The 19,626-nt window shown below is 42.3% G+C and overlaps 2 protein-coding genes across 4 annotated transcripts; one reads left to right on the forward strand and one right to left on the reverse strand.

The window, feature by feature from the left end:
* Positions 1–3,123: 3,123 nt before the first annotated feature.
* Positions 3,124–13,323, reverse strand: mis18a (MIS18 kinetochore protein A). 2 transcript variants are annotated; one of them, XM_034199540.1, is made up of 6 exons: positions 13,031–13,323; positions 12,754–12,926; positions 12,383–12,449; positions 8,908–9,030; positions 8,078–8,180; positions 3,124–4,188 (listed from the first exon to the last, which is right to left on the reverse strand). In XM_034199540.1, exons 2-6 carry the CDS (start codon positions 12,833–12,835, stop codon positions 4,123–4,125), a joined length of 441 nt encoding a protein of 146 aa, XP_034055431.1. In that variant the 5' UTR covers positions 12,836–12,926; positions 13,031–13,323; the 3' UTR covers positions 3,124–4,122. The 2 variants fall into 2 exon arrangements, with proteins under 2 accessions (XP_034055431.1, XP_034055426.1); XM_034199535.1 differs by having other exon boundaries at positions 3,131–4,188; positions 12,754–13,323.
* A 209-nt stretch (positions 13,324–13,532) lies between these two features.
* haus1 (HAUS augmin-like complex, subunit 1) lies at positions 13,533–19,298 on the forward strand. Of its 2 annotated transcripts, none has more exons than XM_034199735.1 (9): positions 13,533–13,661; positions 13,750–13,924; positions 14,522–14,657; positions 14,749–14,883; positions 15,301–15,424; positions 18,511–18,576; positions 18,685–18,756; positions 18,865–18,912; positions 19,000–19,094. In XM_034199735.1, the coding sequence occupies exons 1-9, from the start codon at positions 13,641–13,643 to the stop codon at positions 19,042–19,044; spliced, it is 822 nt and encodes a 273-aa protein (XP_034055626.1). In that variant the 5' UTR covers positions 13,533–13,640; the 3' UTR covers positions 19,045–19,094. The 2 variants fall into 2 exon arrangements, with proteins under 2 accessions (XP_034055626.1, XP_034055619.1); XM_034199728.1 differs by having other exon boundaries at positions 13,550–13,656; positions 19,000–19,298.
* The last annotated feature ends 328 nt before the right edge of the window (positions 19,299–19,626 follow it).

Genomic DNA, 19,626 nt, shown 5'->3' on the forward strand with positions numbered 1-19,626 from the left:
TATTAATATGAGATGTCTTCTGATTACAATGATTGTCATCACAAATTGATAAACGTTGGGTTTAGATTGAGACCCATAATCAATACGAGGGCCGAAATATGCTTAATATTTTTTTCTAAACTTAGAAAGAAAATGAAATGACAGCATTCATTAATGTTCATCATACACTATCAAAATCAGTTTTTCATATTTAAATCACCTTTAACGACAGGCCATACTGACCACTTTGCATTAGGATACTATTTCTGCCAGTCTGTTCAGGCTTAGATCCTGATGACACTAATCCTGCTTTCAGTCTCCATCTCGTCACATATATGCACACACACTCACACCAGGGTGTCACTGGCAACGGGCCGAGCCTTTGTGTCTGAGAAAAACAGACTAATTAACCTGCTTCACAGTGCCGTACACCATGGAGTGTGCCTCTCCACCACACGCTGAAAATCTGAGCATCCTGATTCCACCGCACAGAACAACTCCCTTCCCCACACATGCAGAGGAAGAGGAGTAGAGAGTCTTCCTGACAGACACCGATGTACACAAAGACGTGTGGTAAATAAACAAGCAGATGTTTCTAATGAAGAAGGAGGCTTGATGACTCAGAGGGGATTTGGGTTATTTAGTGACTGACTAGCCGTCGATCCTGTTTCGATCTCAGACACAGATGAAGGTGATTAATGAAAAGAGAAGGCTGTGGTTTATCAGAGAGTTCACACTTCGCCCATGAGGTGCCGTTAGTAAAGCAAGACTGGGATACGTTTTCTTGACCCCGAGATCACGTTACACACCCACTGATTCCCGAGATTAACTTGAGAAATGTACCCTTCCAGACGGAGGGGTTCAGTAATTGACCTGCCTTCTAATCTGTGCCACACAAACAGAAAGATGACGATGAGACTAGATTGTCTTAATGACTTTAGACTTAAAAAGAAGATTCTGGTGAAACATGTCAAGCAACCAGCCATGTGAGGAAAAGTAGAGGAGATCAATTAGGTCAGAAATTGGGTTCATTACCACATAAAGGTGGTTTAAAAATAATAAAGTTTAATTACATTACATGTCACTTGTTAGACGCTTTTATCCAAAGCGACTTACATACTCAATACTGTGGACAATCCCCACAGGAGCAATTTGGGGTGAAGTGTCTCAGGGACACAACGACATGCTGACTGCAGTGGGGTTTGAACCTGTGACCCCCTGATCCGAACTCCAACGCACAACCCACTGCACAACACGCCTCCCTTTAATATCATATTTGGAAACATAAATGAGGATTAAACTCCCTATAAAGGATACTTGATATGATAAAACATTTTTTACGTAAGACACTTGTTTATAACCTTGGAAATAACACAAATACAATTGAGCTGAAAAAGGGCGTCTTGCCCGAATGTCCATGAGTCAAAAATACAAATTGGAGTTCTGTCCTAGACTTTCCTTTTCGTAATTAAGATAAGATAAAATGGTACTTTATTGATCCCAATTTGGGAAATTGTTTTTGTTGCTGCAGCATAAAATTACTGGAGCTGAAATGCACGTGCACAGCGCATGTGAATAATAACAGAGTGTGATGGAACATTAAAAGAAAACAGGGTTAATATAATAAAGAGTTAACCCAGAAACTGGTCATAAACAAGCATGAGCAAACATTACCAACTGGTGGGGTGGGGTCCTGTTGTCAGGGGGAAACCAAATCAAACGTTGGGAGGGCAGAACATTGCAGTTAAATCAAATAAAAGAGTACTGATTAAACCCTGTATAACTGAAATGATGGTTGTTTTTCCATCTTTCAATCGACAACACCTAAAGATGAGGAATCCCTTTCCTCATTGCTCACTTTGTTACAAGTCTCTAAAAGCCCTAAAACAGAAACATTTTCTCTCACACAAAATAATCCTTTCATTTCTGGGGAAAAAAACAACATATTTTGTAAGTTGGCAAACAGGTGGCACTCCTTGAGATAGTTTTGCTCTCAAAAACAAGATCAGAAATGCAATCAAAGAGCAGAGCTCAGCCAATAGGATCTGTGTCTGTGGCAACAGCAGCATCAGGGTGAGCAGCCATTGGTTCCATGTTTCACACAGGGAAAGCTGTAATTGGCTGATAGCGTGTCGAGGCTTCATTGCCTCCATGGCAACATTGCTTCCTTATTGCTTGGGTAAGGTGAAAAGGAGGGGAAGCGGGGAGGCGACTCTCACTCAGACGCTACCTCTGCATTATTCATCCTTTGTCCCAGAGTGCTTGTAGAATGTGTGTTGATGCACCGACTGATGCATGTGTGTGTTTGTGTGTGTTTCTACACTCGTCTTGGTTTGACTGGTAATGATTGGTTGAGAGTTAAGGGGTGAATGGGGAGAAACCGGTGCAATCATTTCACTCAGAAGTGCAATGCATCCAGCAACACCAGGTCTATATATAAAACAGCTAAATGAGTTCAGAGAACATTCAGTGAGTGCTGACTTTAAAACACAGCTATAGCTTTCAAGCTTAATTGCTGTGAATGGAGCGCACAAACAGGGAGACCATTAAACATGAGCATCTCCCAGGATGCAACAGTGCACATCTGGGCAGTGGACCAGCCGGCAGCATACACTCTCAGCGCAGGATGCACCTCAGGGAGGATTGGATAAAGACAACAACAGAAACCACGCCGGCTTGTTTGTTGTTGTTTTGACTGTTTGTTTTTTTCCCAGCAGTTGAGGGAGGGGATAATAAGAGGGAGGGGGAGGGAGAAAGAGGTGCAAGGGTGGGGTTAGCAGAGAGAAAAACATCACACAGAGATTAGGGTGTGTGTGTGTGTGTGGGGGGGGTGTGTTCACTAAGGACTCCTCCCCCATGTAAGTCTGAGCATGAGCGGGGGATAACGTCTGTTGACAGGCGTGCCGGCCAGCGAGCTGGATGGCTGTTCCTCCGGCGGTGCACACGGTGACGAGATGGCAACAGGCACTCAGCGTAGCACGTGCTCTCAGTTGCCATCGCAACCTGCCCTTGGATACAGCGTGCTGGTTGGCCGTTTCGAACTGTTGTTGTTCTGCGAGGCTGATGAAACCTCGTGGGTGAGGGAGGGCAAGCGGTACAGCATGTCTCCGCTTTCCCGCCTGCTAGAAAGTGTTGCTAGGCACATTAGAGGTCAGTTAGTAAACAAACTCTCAGCCCTTAACACTCCCTTGACCCCAAACACCTTAAACATGCCGTTTAACTCCTAAGTCCAATGAAGACTTCTAATTAGAGACACAGCAGGATGGGCCAATGATCCAAACTATCTTCAGGCACAAAGTCAAAGAAACATTTACAAATATGAACCTGATAATTGCCTTATTTGGTTTAACACTTTATGTAAAACTGACATTAAAATGCATTTTGAAAATAATATCTTTTTTTTGGGAAACAGTTGAATACTTTATTATACAAAAAATAAAAACACAAGCTTTTACAACAACAAAACAAATAAAGAGTCCATATATTAAAAACAAATTGGTCATATTGGAAAAAGAGGCGGAGTTTAGTCTGGATAATTCCTAAATTAAAGAATTGCAAAAGATTTAAGGGATGCAGCCCAAATTAAAATCTGTGTATTTTCCAATACAAATTAATCAAATGCTTTTAACATGTGACCACAACGTGGAGATGAAAAAGCATATATCCAGCAATCCTTAAGCGCTCTTTGCTTTTAGGAAGAGAGGAACAAAGAAAAAGTGTGTGTGGCCTGGAGCGGCCAGATCAATACGACGTTGTGCTGACTCTGCAGACTGCCTGATGAAATCCTGCAGAAATAAACATTCTGCTCACAGTGTACATTCACTCTGCACCACAACAGGCGGAGAACATTGTGTCACGAGCCACAGGAGCTGAGGTGACAACATGATTGATTACATGGGCAGACGGTCTTTGTTTCACCGTCAGGAATGCCGGAGAGGAAGCTCTGTGTGTGTGTGTGTGTGTGTGTGTGTGTGTGTGAGTATTTACATACAAGGTGAAGCTAGTACAGTATGTATTACTGAAGGAATGTGGTCCAGATGAAATGTAGTGGAGGAAGCAATAATGTAAAAGGTAGGGGCGAGGAGTCACGTTCAACACCTGGACATAGCTCCCACCGAGACACGTTGACGTTTATCCCTCGCATCAGTCCTGAAGGGTGGCGTCAATATCGTCCAGCCTCTGGGCCATGGACATGACCAGCATTTTCATCTGGGAATGACAGGAGACAAGGGGAAGCGTTAAAAGGTGCAGGGGTGGAAAGAGCAAAGAAGGGGCAGAAACAATAGTGAAAGAGTGAGGATGGAGTAGGACGGATGGGGAAGAAATGAAGGAGAAATTGGACAGGTGGGAAATGAAGGGAGCAGCAGGAAGCAGCGAGGAAGAAAGAAGGGTGGAGTGCAGATAATTGGAAAGGGGGAACAGGGAAGAAGAGTGACGAAACCCAAAGGGGAAGCAGTCAGGCGTGGATGGGTATGACGGGGGGAGAGAGAGGGGGAGAAGGGGAGACAGGTCAGTGAGTGTACAAGATGAAGCACCCAAACAAGTGTCTAGGAGACAGTCAGACAGACAGAGAGAGATAGACAGACAGGCAGGCAGAGAGACAGACAGGCAGAAAGACAGACAGGCAGACAGAAACACAGACAGACAGGAAGACAGACAGGCAGACAGAAAGGCAGGCAGACAGAAAGACAGACAGGCAGACAGACAGGCAGACAGAAACACAGACAGACAGGAAGACAGACAGGCAGACAGAGAGAGAGAGACAGACAGGCAGGCAGAGAGACAGACAGACAGACAGACAGAAAGGCAGGCAGACAGAAAGACAGACAGGCAGAAAGACAGACAGAAAGGCAGACAGACAGAAAGGCAGGCAGACAGGCAGACAGAAAGGCAGGCAGACAGGCAGACAGAAAGGCAGACAGACAGAAAGACAGAAACACAGACAGACAGGAAGACAGACAGGCAGACAGAGAGAGAGAGACAGACAGGCAGGCAGAAAGACAGACAGGCAGAAAGACAGACAGGCAGACAGAGACAGACAGGCAGACAGAAAGGCAGACAGAAAGGCAGGCAGAAAGGCAGGCAGACAGACAGACAGACAGACAGGCAAACAGGCAGGCAGGCAGGCAGACAGACAGACAGACAGAAAGGCATGCAGGCAGACAGAAAGGCAGGCAGACAGAAAGGCATGCAGGCAGACAGACAGACAGACAGGCAGACAGGCAGACAGGCAGACAGACGGACAGACAGGCAGACAGGCAGACAGACGGACAGACAGGCAAACAGGCAGGCAGGCAGGCAGACAGACAGACAGACAGAAAGGCATGCAGGCAGACAGACAGACAGACAGGCAGACAGGCAGACAGGCAGACAGACGGACAGACAGGCAGACAGGCAGACAGGCAGGCAGACAGACAGACAGACAGACAGACAGACAGACAGACAGACAGACAGACAGACAGACAGGCAGACAGACAGAAAGGCATGCAGGCAGACAGGCAGACAGGCAGGCAGACAGACAGACAGGCAGACAGGCAAACAGGCAGGCAGGCAGGCAGACAGACAGACAGACAGAAAGGCATGCAGGCAGACAGACAGACAGACAGGCAGACAGGCAGACAGGCAGACAGACGGACAGACAGGCAGACAGGCAGACAGGCAGGCAGACAGACAGACAGACAGACAGACAGACAGACAGACAGGCAGACAGGCAGACAGACGGACAGACAGGCAGACAGGCAGACAGGCAGACAGGCAGACAGACGGACAGACAGGCAGACAGGCAAACAGGCAGGCAGGCAGGCAGACAGACAGACAGACAGAAAGGCATGCAGGCAGACAGACAGACAGACAGACAGGCAGACAGGCAGACAGACAGGCAGGCAGACAGACAGACAGACAGACAGACAGAAAGGCATGCAGGCAGACAGACAGACAGGCAGACAGGCAGACAGGCAGACAGACGGACAGACAGGCAGACAGGCAGGCAGACAGACAGACAGACAGACAGACAGACAGACAGACAGGCAGACAGGCAGACAGACGGACAGACAGGCAGACAGGCAGACAGGCAGACAGACGGACAGACAGGCAGACAGGCAAACAGGCAGGCAGGCAGGCAGACAGACAGACAGACAGAAAGGCATGCAGGCAGACAGACAGACAGACAGGCAGACAGGCAGACAGACGGACAGACAGACAGGCAGGCAGACAGAATACATTAACGATGGCGGCACCTTTATCCGATACATTAGTAATAACTGAGGGCAAGGAGAGTCAGACTGGGTATCATTTAACATTTTGATAATAGTCACAAAACCGCAGTCGCATCTACTGATTTCAAAAGAACCTTACTTTAAGAAATGTATAAATGTTTTCTATTGGCGAAAGAAATAGGGCAGCAACTGTGATTTTCTTATAACTATCAAATGTCTGCAAACAGTTTTGGAAGTTAAATTGCTTGTTGAGAAAACTATTTATGTACCAACAACACAAACAAACAAAAAGGCGTCTCAACTCGTTTATATTATAATATTTATATTAACTAGAAACGGTAACATGTACTCAACAGAGTAATAGTAGCATTTCCAAAACTGTTGTTGAACATTTCTTTGTTGAGAAAATAATGGAAGACTATTAATCATTTCATCTCTTGTATTGTATATAAATGTCACAGGAGTATTTTCGGTGCTTTCTCAAATTAAATGATCTAAAATGTGTAAAACGCTTATCAGCAGCTTTCTGACTGACTGCTTTGATACTTGTTGCCACCGAAGCATTTCAGTAGGCTACAAAAATATATAGAATTTTATTCAATGACAATGCTGTTACATTATTTTGTAATGTTGGTGAGTAAATGGAGCGCTGGCAGAACAGCTTTGGGCAGAAACTAATACTTAATGTTGAGGGAAGAAATTAAAGTAGAGCTTGTCAGTGAGAAAGCCATAATGAGATCCCGCTGACAGACATGTGGTGAAAGAAAGCCCTGATTTTAATTCATGACCTTCTCAAAAGGGCCGTCATAATCCTGTTACAATGTGCCAATGACGGCTATAACACCACCTAACATGAATACAATCAGCATATACCCAGTCAGATTCATCTCCATCCTAATCAGAGGTAGATTTAAGCGTCAACTTTATATTAACCAAATGGAAAAAAACAGGTGCGCCTGAGAACTTCATCACATAACACACGCCTTGCTTGAGTGACACAATGATTATTAAACATCAGTCACCTGATAGTACCAACTGTAAGAAATAAAAAACAGCTGCCAAGTGAATCAAAGATGCCATGCATGCATCCGGCTATAGGACAAAGACACTTCATGATCATAACATGTTGTTCCTCTCTCAAAGATTCCTCAGCATGCTCCCCATCACAGCTTTTGTCCTTTGTGCAACAGCGCCGCTGCACACTACCACCACCTACTGGCCAATATGTGCATTGTGGATATATTTAAACAAAGGGTGATTAAGATGAACTTTGGGAACCACTACACCTGTCCAGTGAAACATGTGCCTTCTTATAATAATAATAATAATAATAATAATACTTATACTAAAAGGTCATAAGGAATTGAAATTTGAAATCAACAGAAAATTATAAAAATACATTGATATGGGTTTAAAGACTCAATTTACTGAAAATATACTTATATGCTTTTTTGTTTGAATCTAGTCTAAAATGGAGTGTAACATGAGTCACTTTGCAGGGGGTGACACGGTGAGATGAGGTAATGTCTGATTCAAGCGTCTGCCCGTCAGCGAACAGAGGGTTTCCAAGAACAGAGCTGATGTCACCACTACAACAACCTGAGCATTAATAATCAATGAGGGCAACGCCAATGTGAGAGCACTGTCAACACAGAGAACAGTGACTCATAATGTGATGCACAGATCTGAAGTTTCCCATCACTTTTACACCACAATACCATTTTGAAAGGATGAATCTGTACCTGGTTTGGAAGAAAAATACATTGTTACACATCATAGTAGGATTAAGAGCAGACGCATATATCAGTGGGTTTAACATTTTCATCTGAGAGCGATGTAATATCAGGAACAACAGACAAAGAAAAGCAGCAGAAATCCTTTACCTCTGTCAGCTGCTGTTCAACAACGCCTCTGTACTCCAGTGTGACTGGCTGCTCTTTGGGGCCCTCTGCTGCCAACATCTGGCTGGCAGAGCCCAGCACGTAGCTGGAAAAGATTCACAGTGTAACCTTAGGGGGCTAAAAGTGTTAGGGTGCTAAATGTGCAGTTTGTAAGTGCAAAGATTGTCCCATTCAGTTTTGAGGAAGCCATATTTTGAGGTGTAGTATTGAACTTCTGGTTTAAAAAAAGACTGTTTACAATTTTGATGTAGTCTTGCAAAGATGAATGGATTATTGTCAACTATTAAATGAATTGCCAACTATTTTAATAATCGGTTTAATACCTTTTTAGGAGTAACAATTATTTGATTCCCGCTTCTTAAACAAGAATGTTTCTAGATTATTTACTCTGTATGAAAGTAAACTGAAGAGCTTTTAGTTTAGTTAATATGAAATTATCTTGAGTTTGGGAAATCCTGATCGACATGTTTTACCATTTTATAGACCAAAAAATCCCAATAATTGATAGAAAAAATGGATAGCTGCAGCCATGATCTCATTTCATTTGGTTTAAGTGTTGCTTTTCCTTCCTTATGCCTTCCAGTTGTTGATGTGTATTCCAGCAAACCCAACCTGCAGTACATTAACTTACTGCATAGCTACTATATTTATTTGTAAAATAACTGCACAGATATAAAACATGTTTCAGTCACCATTCATGTTTCACCATAACACTTTCTCCTGGAAAATGTATCAAAACTCACATTGAACAAATATAAATTGATGTATGCATATTTAAACATTCCTACTAATGACCCAAGCCCTAAACATACCTGTCAATGTTTGCAACGTTGAAACAGAATGCTAATCTCTTGTGGTCCAGGTTCTTAGGCGTTGATGAGTAAACCATGCCGAGCACAAAATCGCAGCCTCGACAGAATAGATCTACGACGAGACTGAAGAGGAGATACAAAAAGACAGTGGGACAGGTTTAATCCAACAAGTAGTCAGGTTGCATTTAAAAACACCACATTTCCTTAAAGGTCTCCTATTATCAGTGTTGTAGTCAAGTCACCAATTCACGAGTCCATGTCACTCTCGAGTCACCACTCTTCGAGTCCAAGTCCGAGTCACCTAGGGAGAGTCGTAGTCGAGTCCAAGTGACCCAAGGAGTGTCCGAGTCGAGTCCGAGTCATCATTAGCTGTGTTCGAGTCCGAGTCATCATTACCTGTGTTCGAGTCCGAGTCATCATTACCTGTGTTCGAGTCCGAGTCACCCAAGAAGAGTCCAAGTCACCCAAGGAGTGTCCGAGTCGAGTCATCATTACCTGAGTTCGAGTCCGAGTCACCCAAGAAGAGTCCGAGTCACCCAAGGAGTGTCCGAGTCGAGTCATCATTACCTGAGTTCGAGTCCGAGTCACCCAAGAAGAGTCCAAGTCACCCAAGGAGTGTCCGAGTCGAGTCATCATTACCTGAGTTCGAGTCCGAGTCACCCAAGAAGAGTCCAAGTCACCCAAGGAGTGTCCGAGTCGAGTCATCATTACCTGAGTTCGAGTCCGAGTCACCCAAGAAGAGTCCAAGTCACCCAAGGAGTGTCCGAGTCGAGTCATCATTACCTGTGTTCGAGTCCGAGTTACCCAAGAAGAGTCCAAGTCACCCAAGGAGTGTCCGAGTCGAGTCATCATTACCTGAGTTCGAGTCCGAGTCACCCAAGAAGAGTCCAAGTCACCCAAGGAGTGTCCGAGTCGAGTCATCATTACCTGAGTTCGAGGCCAAGTCACCCAAGAAGAGTCCAAGTCACCCAAGGAGTGTCCGAGTCGAGTCATCATTACCTGTGTTCGAGTCCGAGTTACCCAAGAAGAGTCCAAGTCACCCAAGGAGTGTCCGAGTCGAGTCATCATTACCTGAGTTCGAGTCCGAGTCACCCAAGAAGAGTCCAAGTCACCCAAGGAGTGTCCGAGTCGAGTCATCATTATCTGTGTTCGAGTCCGAGTCACCCAAGAAGAGTCCAAGTCACCCAAGGAGTGTCCGAGTCGAGTCATCATTACCTGAGTTCGAGTCCGAGTTACCCAAGAAGAGTCCAAGTCACCCAAGGAGTGTCCGAGTCGAGTCATCATTACCTGAGTTCGAGTCCGAGTCACCCAAGAAGAGTCCAAGTCACCCAAGGAGTGTCCGAGTCGAGTCATCATTACCTGTGTTCGAGTCCGAGTTACCCAAGAAGAGTCCAAGTCACCCAAGGAGTGTCCGAGTCGAGTCATCATTACCTGAGTTCGAGTCCGAGTCACCCAAGAAGAGTCCAAGTCACCCAAGGAGTGTCCGAGTCGAGTCATCATTACCTGTGTTCGAGTCCGAGTTACCCAAGAAGAGTCCAAGTCAAGTCTGAGTCACAAGTTTTCATGTATTAATCTTCGTGGATATATGTGTTGAAATGTAGCTGCTCCTCTACATTGCTTTTATCCTGTCATGTTATACTAAGCTGTCTATTGAACTGCTGTGAAGCGAGTTTGGCTACAATTCTTGTAATAGGTGCTATACAATTATAGAGCTTATTACTAATATTAATATTATTGTAAATGACCTTTAATATGTGTAACTATATTTACAATGAGTTACCTTTTAGAGAAGTGATTATATTTGTATGCCAATATTTTTCTTATGGTAAAGTTTTCGTCTTGCACTTTTATTTTGATAGTAATAAGATCGTGACTCTTATTTTGAAGGAACTTTTACCGTAAATCAATGGACAACGGAGCAGTGTAAACACACATACGTATAATGACGATAGATGACAATACATTAACATACTAAATAGTTACATTGGGTTTTTAGCACCTGGCTGATAAGGGCACAAGCTCTTACGTTGGTAATGATTGTATAAAAGCAAGGGTGATCAATAAATAGATACCATCGGTTAGAGAGTCTGACCATCATTCAGCCGGGGACGCTACAATTATTATAGTGAATGTTTCAATTCTATAAAGATTAAGCCCCAGAAAGCACATGGCTACTTAGCATGCAAAATGACATGTTAAGTAGCCATGTGCTTTGGTGTTATAGGCTGAATCTTTATTCATTGATTAGATCACGTTATTCGGATGATAGTGTTCAAGACAGCCTATATGTCTGAAGTCGATCCTTAGAGTAATGTGTTACGGAGCCTTCGCTTCAATCTTTTTTCCACATAATGAGCATTTTGTGTCTAAGACATCTTTAGACTGGAATAGCGGGGCCCAGTACGTGAACTCGCCTCGCAGGTGCACACGGCAGGATAGAGGACATCAGGCTCAAGAGAAAACTTGCTCGAGTCCGAGTCCAAGTCGAAGTGTCAATGTACAAGTCGAGTCCGAGTCATCGTGGGGGGGAACATTCACGAGTCCGAGTCCAAGTCATCGTACGGGAGAATTCCCGAGTCCAAGTCATCGTGCGCGAGAATTCACGAGTCCAAGTCCGAGTCCAAGTCATCGTGCGCGAGAATTCACGAGTCCAAGTCCGAGTCCAAGTCATCGTGCGCGAGAATTCATGAGTCCAAGTCCGAGTCCAAGTCCGAGTCCAAGTCATCGTGCGCGAGAATTCACGAGTCCGAGTCGAGTCACGAAAATCGGCACTCGAGTACTCCATCTCTGCCTATTATACTGTTTTTCATCAATATATTATAGGTCTCAGATATATACAAACATGTCTCTGAAGTGTTCCAATCACCAAACAGATCATTGCAGCATCCCATAATCCCCTCTGTTTCAGCCCTGTTTCTAAAGTGCTGATTCTCTGTCGGTTACTTTAGATGAAAATAAGGAGCCACTCCCCACACATCTCTGAGAGATATTTGGTTAAAAATAACACAATGGTGCTCTAGGAGGAGATTCAGGTGATAAGGTGGGGGGGGGGTTACCTTGGTTGGTGATTGGCTAATGGTTACACAAGCCAAAAAGTCGTTATGACATCATAAAGTGGCCAACATTTTTACAGGTTTTTATATAAATGGATCAGGAGAAAAAGAGAATATTTTTTCCTGAAACTTTCTGAATCTCTTTAAACAGAGGGGGACACATGTTTATGTATAAAATACAAGAAAATGTGGATTTTGCATAATAGGTGTCCTTTCCATTTTGTAACCCTATTATAAAAAGGTATGTTTGAACTGCTAACACTATATGATTATGGGCCACGAAGTATTTTGGTTGTGGGAAGGTAACATTGACGAGTTATTTTGAATCATCCTCCAAAAACAAGTCTCCCTTATTGTTTTCTGGACGAGGATAGACAAAGCTTTTTAAATGTTTATTTTGTATTTACTTTATTCCTTCTTACCAGAGGGACCTTTTGCTCACTTCATGCAGGCGAGTGTCTTCTCCAACCACGACGTTGTCAGTGACCCCTAGGACCAAAACATCACAAACATGTCAGCACAAAACGCAGCATTGTATTCATAATGTCAAATCGATATGTTTATTTTCCCAACCTTAACAACTGCATTTGAACGCAGCATTCTAATAGACTTCATAAAACTGCACCAACTAGCTTGCTAACAGTTGAAGTGATGGATAAGATGTTACGTACGTATATGTTGTTTGGGCAGTTTGAAAAGCCTTTCACCCGAATATTTAGTTGGTTAACTGTAACGTTATAATGTGAACTAATACAAAAAGGAATACAAATAAGCAGGCTAACCCGATACTCACGCTTCAATCTTATCTGGTGTTGTCCTTCTTCTTCTTCAGACGCTTCAGACCCATCCCAGGACATTGAATCCCCGACAGGCATCTTGCACTTCCCGCAGATGAAGACCACAGGTCCGTCGTCTTCCTCCTCTGAATGGCCAAACAACTTTTCCTCGACGGCAGTGGAGTCTATACTGGACTCAAATGTTGTATTTATAAATGTATGACGTTGTTTATACGAATTCACTTTTGACGCCATGTCTAATATATACTCAAAATGAAGCTGTTTTGAACTTACGCGGTAACGTGGTTGAAAAAAAGTGGAGAGCGACGATCCTTTATCGCGAGATGATAACTTGTGTGTACTTCCGCGTTCGTCTGATAGTGACGAACCAATCTTGACGAATTGTGCTTTTGGAAAGCTAACAATCTGAAAGTGTGCCCAGTGTTTCCTGGTGTTGTCCGTACTGGCTAATAAAAACATTTTTCCAAATTGTTTTGATATATTTGTACGAAGATATTTGTCAGTGTGATAATCCCTACATGGAGCTTTTCCATTTCAGGAGAACCGACGTTACCCATCTTGATATGCTTCTTATCTTTGGGAAACGTGAACCGGAACAACTTTGCCAGGAGCGAAAACATGATTGTTTTGTATTAACCCTGTTCATCATATTTTTGCTTTTATTTATTCAACTTGTCAATCTTTAATATTCCTTTAAAAAGTGTGAATCATTATTGTCACCAAAAGTAGCTAGGGCATTTGATCAAATTCTCATTGGCTGGTGAACCGGAAGTTATTCGGACGGTTGACCGGGCGCGAAAGCTGAAACTGTTGTTTTAAAGCTGCATTTTTTTTTTACGTTTTATGAAACGAACAAGTTCATGTGGTCACCCTTTCATTCGTCATGTGTGAAAAGATCAGTAAGGTAGTGTTCAGTGTATTCCTACCATGAGCAAGTTAACTTAGTGATGTTTTGTTTACCATTGTGTGTCACGTTTCATGTCTGTCCTCAGGTGAACAGCTGGCTCAGCGAGGTGTTTGGAGATCAGCCGGTGCCTCACTTTGAGGTGAACACCAGGACCGTGGACATCCTGTTCCAGCTGGCTCAGTCCAGTGAAGCCCGGTGCAGAGACACAGCTCTCCTCTCAGAAGACCTCAAACAGAAAGCATCAGAGTATCAGGCTGAAGGTGAGGAACAGACACAGCTGAATTAATAACAGTGACATTTAGCTTTTTTGGCACATGTTGTTACCTAGATCTCAGCAATTATTGTAGTGATTACTTCTTATTACAAAGATTAATGGCCACAGCCAAAAGACCCAACTTGTAACGAACCTTTAATTGATGTGTTAAATAGCTACTTAAAAAAATAAAATGTTATTGTCATTTGCACATTAGCTACAGTGTAGATATGACAAACTTAGGTCACAGGCTCCTCCAAATGTGCAACATATATATAGGATATAGAACAAATAAAACCGATAAAATAGTGCAAGAAGTATGTACTTATCTGTTTTGTTTTCTACCTATTGTGTTTTTTATTATTTATAACGTGTGCCTACTTTGGTATTTTTTAATATGTATGTTGATACTCTTTACTTTATCTGTCCGTTACTTCTGCTGTTATAATAACTTAAATGTCCCCGTTGAGGGACAAATGAAGGAATTCTAATAGTGAAACATGCTTCCCTTTGACTGTATGCAGGTTAGATGGTCCATTAATTAACAGCACAAGGACTCCACGTCATTATTTTCACAGATCTCAACTGTGTTTCCTCCTCCCAGGTGCTCATATCCGTGATGTTCTTCTACAAGGCGTAGGTCTGTCCTGTTCAAACGTCTCAAAGCCCGCTTCTGACTACTTGTCTGCTTTAGTGGACAATGCCATGGTGCTTGGAGTCAGAGACACATCACTGGGAAGGTGAAATGGGTTTTTTTGCGCAGTAGTTTTTCAGATGAAAGAGAGAAAATAGAAGAGAGATTTAACAGTTTGTATTTTATGTCTTTTCTAGCTTCATGCCAGCTGTAAACAACCTCACCAATGAACTGCTGGAAGAAGAGAAGTCCAACAGGAGACTTGAGAGGGAACTCAGAGCCCTCAGGAAGAGACTGGGGACCACTCTGGTGCTGCGGAGCAACCTGCAAGAGTAAGAAAAGATAGAACTTTATTCATCCCGAAGGAAATTGTTGTGCCAGAGTTACAAAAATAGCAGCAGCACAATAATAATAAAACTGTAAAAAGAGCAATTCAATAACTACAGGAAACATAGACGGTCACACAATGGTCACATCATTCATGTAAATATTCTAGTAGTGCAAAAACCGTAGTGGTAGTTACGTAATTGCACGTTATTTATCGAACATTATTAATAATAATAATATTGCACATGTTGTATAGCAGAGTGTCTTGTAATGATGGTAATGGTATTTATATTGCACATAGTGGTGGTGCTGAAGGGTGAAGAAGGTTTAAGAACTAAATACAGAGGATATTCATACTAAAAACAAACACACAGACATTGCTGCTGTATGTCATTGTAATCTGTGTTTTTAATTGTCTTCAGGGATGTCAACAAAACGATCAAATGCCAGTCAGTGGAGAGCGCCAAAGCAGAGGAAAGAATGCTCAACATGGATTTTGTGAGGGCAAAGGCTAAAGAGCTCAGCAGCAGACGGGAGAGGGCAGAGGTACGCTGTGGGGTTCAATCATATATATACATGCATGAGCTGCATAATGCTTTGTGGTGCTAAGTCAACGAACAGTATACTACTATTTAAAATGATAAGATAGATAGATAGATACTTTATTGGTAAATCATTTCGTGTGTTCAGACTTTATAATACAATACTTAAAATACTGGGGGGAGAAAAGTAGAAAATGCAAATAATTCAAAAAATACATAAGAGTTTTTACATTTCTAGCTGTTTTGCTTCAAATCTTAATTCCTAAGTGGAAGGTTTGCTCTGGTTAAGCCAATGTGTACTGATGCAAACTTGCTATTAGGGTTGCAAAGGGGTGGAACATTTCTGGTACATTTCCATGGGAAGTTAAGTTAGGGAATTTTGGAAATATTCCATATTGAAAACCTTTCATGGGAATGAACTTGGAATTGAGGGTGATGTAATCTAATTGCATCATATCCAAGCATAAATATAAAGTTTATAAATGGGGCGGTTTTGGCGCAGTGGTTAGAGCGTTGATCATCAAATTAAGGGGCGTTGGTGAACTCCAGTTCGAAACCCGCCACTGCGTCCGGCCGTTGTGCCCTTGGGCAAGACACTCTACCCGCATTTGCTCCTATGGGTAATGTCCACAGTATTGACATTTACATGTCTAATATGTGTAATATGCAATTGTAAAGCGCTTTGAGCACCTGTAAAAGCGCTCTAATGAAATGTAATCCATTATTATTATTATAAACATTTAGTTTTGTCATAAGAAGACATCCATGCAAAATGATACAATTAAACAAAAAAACATGACATGTCAACAGATTGATTTGTAAGTAGAACAGAACACGTTTTTATTATTTTATTGAACAATCATTTGTTTCATTGAAGAACAAAAACATGAATGTCGAGTTAAAACGGACTCTTCCCCCCCAACACCACTCATTCAAATGCACCCCCCATCCAAAAATCCCCACAAGAAATAATGTGTGCATGTGATGGAGGAATGCACAGTGCCTGTAGGGCAGGCATGGGCAAACTAAGGCCCGCGGGCCATATACGGCCCGTTGGGCTTTTTAATCCGGCCCGCCGAATATTGGTACAAAATTGTCAAAATTATAGTAAAGACCGCATTCATTTTTGCCTTTTTCCTGCAATACCCGGTATTTCAGTTGATCCCACTAGATGGCGCACTCTAAACACAAATGACCTTTGCTGGAGTCGGCAACCCGGCAAGATCTAAGAACCAAATATGTCACGCTTACATTGGAGGGGGTCAAGATTAACCTGAGCAATAACAGTTCACGGTTAGTACAGTACAGCGGATACAAGTTGTAACAAGCAGTAGCGCTGAGCAAAGTGACTAGAACGCGACCACACACTTATAAAAAACACTTATATAAAGTCAGGCAACACTAACCAGCTTAGTGTGATTCTGTTTATTTTGTGTAGAAAACGGTTTATGCCACAATATATGATACAAGAGTCTGATTAGCTTTGGTTGCTATGCTAACATCACCTGTAGAATGCCAGAGAAACTTTCATATCAGCGTTGTGATGCCAAACAGCGTCAATTCATACTGAAACACGTTCACTGATGAGGATGGGGGATATTTATCAGCTGCTTGTGTGACAGTCAGACAGTGAAAACTTTACAGCGGTCGCTGCCGCGAGTTAACGGGAGAATAAACTCCGGTGGACGAGCAGCACTGCAGCGGGCAGTAATGCCGCTGAACCACATTAATAAACAATGCACAACGGCACTCTGGAGAAAGGTATAAGGTTGCAGAAGTAGTTCTTTAATTTAATCTGGCTTCGTATGATTGAAAACTACCAGACGCAGTCCTCTATTGATGTTGTTGTGAGCGATGTTGTGGAGAAACTCAGCGACGTAAAACGCTGTGTGGGTCATAAGAAGGCACGTCAACGGTTACGTCATGACTCAAACAATGACGCAATAATTCACCTTTGAACCTGCATCTGTAACAATGAGTGGACCAAAGAAAAGAAAAGTCGACATTGAGAGCAGATGAGGAGTTTAATGAGGAGTGGACAGCTACATATTTTTTCACCGGATCTGTTACTGGCCCGGCCCGTCTGTCACATTTTAAAACTCATAGTGGCCCCCGAGCCAAAAAGTTTGCCCACCCCTGCTGTAGGGGGTGTGGTCTCAATAGCCATGCAGTAAGCAGTGTGCTATGTGCATGTGATTGAGGAATGCCATGGATATTCAAGTGTACTTGAATGGTATCTGTTTGTTTTAGTCAAGATTATGCTAAAATATACTTTCCCCAACTATATTTAAGTTTAACCTTCAATTTAGAAAATTCCCAGTTTATTCCCATGGAAAGTTTCCATCTTTGAAAATTCCTTGAAAAGGTTTAAATGAGTTGTCTCCTTAGAGAAAATGACAATTAACTCAAGCCAATTGAATTCCAATGAGAACATGTAGAGTGATGAAAGGGCATTTTGAAAACTCTCTTCCGGTATCTAGCATTGGGAGAGCAGTAAACTTTAGGATGCTAAAAATGGAATGTCATAGTGTTCATCTATACTCAACCAGTGGGCCTTACAGCGCCATCTAGTGGGCAATAGAGATCAATAAATGGCCAGATGGTATGATAGAATACTTTTTTAATGAAATGTGCTCAAAAGAAAAGAAAAGAAAAACTCATTTATATTACCAGTTACATTTGAACATCAACATGCCAGCTTTTTTTGTTACAATCACGAGTGGGCCTTCATCTGCAAAAGGTTGAGAAACTGGTCATGGCATATTTTTATTTGTAGAATTATTGTTTCAAAGCTTAATCATGTTGCAAAATACCAAATGTGCCGAGTTGGCTGTTAACTCCCTGGCCCACACAGTCCTTTTCACTATTTTTGATAAAAATACCGACTGTAGTGTGACCCGGGTATAAAGAGGGCATCACGTTACTGCCTCTGGTTCAGAGCGCAGAGATGAAGCTGCGGACGAGTCCAACAGTTAACGCCCTCGGGATCATTGTCAGGAAACACCGGATGTTTTGAATATCGCAGCGGGGTGACGGAGCTCAGTGTGTGAGCCTGGCTGGATGTTTGATTCTCTTCTCTCCATCCTTCAGGCTCAGCTGGTATCCAGGAACATGAACAAGTCTCTCACCCACCAGGCTATTGTGCAGCTCTCTGAGGTAACTTCAGCTGTTACGCGTCAACACAGTGCAGCTCCATGGTGATGAGAACCTAAAACCTTCTGCTTTCCGGGGTTGTAATGCGTCGTCTTATCTTTGTCTCTGTAGGAAGCCACAGCACTGAAACAAGAAATAAACCCCTTGAAGAACAAACTGAAGCCGTACATGGACTTAAGCCCGGTAAAAAAGCCTGGTGTTTTTCTTGTTACAGTTCAACAAATAGATATATCGAAACAACTTGATTGTCTGTATTTAACTGTATGTTCTTACCCTTCTAATCCACAACAGAGCCCATCTCTTGCTCAAGTGAAAATAGAAGAAGCAAAAAGAGAATTGGTGAGTATCGTAATAGTTTATTTAAAGATGGATGAGAGATGCTGGCTTTCTCTTTATTTTAATTCCAATGTGTTTCCTCAATTACAGGCTGCAATTGATTCCCAACTTCAGATGAATATTGATTTACAGTGATGATGTTTTTAATGTTAAAGGTTTTACTGTTTTGAGCTGTAGATGTACTGTGTTTAAAAAAAGAATAAAGTCATTGTTTCTACGTCTATGCTGTGTGCCTCTCTGTAATGTGTTTCACAATGTGTCTCAAGCTAATCACATGACTGTCTGCCTCTCTTGAAGGTTGTAAGTGAATAAAGCAACCTCCATAGACAGGAAATGTGGTTACTTTGAAGGAATTGTGCTTTAATAAAGAACTATATTTGGATGACACATTTAAGTCGAGAAAGTTTTAATTATGATTCCTCTTTTTTTCCGTTTGACCGATTTGGTTTCTCTCCCCCTCTTCCTGTTTATTACAAAACATCATTAACAATAATCAAATGTTTTGTCTTCATTTTCTACTATCTGATTTCTGATTGTGGCAGTGTGACTTAACATGGGAAACATTTTCTTTTATACAAGGTTGTTTGTAAGACAATTTATAAATCTCTTTGCCTAAACATATTTTTGTATTTCTTTATTGTGTTCAAATTAGCATTTTAAAGGAATTATATGTTTGCAATATGTTTTAGATTGTCTTCTATACCAATAACTTAATGT

Source organism: Gymnodraco acuticeps, unplaced genomic scaffold, assembly GCF_902827175.1.
Source record: "Gymnodraco acuticeps unplaced genomic scaffold, fGymAcu1.1, whole genome shotgun sequence".
NCBI lineage: Eukaryota > Metazoa > Chordata > Actinopteri > Perciformes > Bathydraconidae > Gymnodraco > Gymnodraco acuticeps.

What these genes read in the sequence shown, in the direction of transcription:
- haus1 (XM_034199728.1), top strand. Translation starts at nt 13,618, where the DNA reads ATGTGGTCACCCTTTCATTCGTCATGTGTGAAAAGATCA. An exon ending in GCAGACGGGAGAGGGCAGAG is followed by an intron (nt 15,425 to 18,510) that starts GTACGCTGTGGG and finishes TCCATCCTTCAG; the next exon opens with GCTCAGCTGGTATCCAGGAA. An exon ending in CTATTGTGCAGCTCTCTGAG is followed by an intron (nt 18,577 to 18,684) that starts GTAACTTCAGCT and finishes TTGTCTCTGTAG; the next exon opens with GAAGCCACAGCACTGAAACA.
- mis18a (XM_034199535.1), bottom strand. Translation starts at nt 13,216, where the DNA reads ATGTTTTTATTAGCCAGTACGGACAACACCAGGAAACACTGGGCACAC. An exon ending in AACGTTGCAAACATTGACAG is followed by an intron (nt 8,181 to 8,907) that starts GTATGTTTAGGG and finishes AATCTTTTCCAG; the next exon opens with CTACGTGCTGGGCTCTGCCA. An exon ending in TTGAACAGCAGCTGACAGAG is followed by an intron (nt 4,189 to 8,077) that starts GTAAAGGATTTC and finishes TGTCATTCCCAG; the next exon opens with ATGAAAATGCTGGTCATGTC.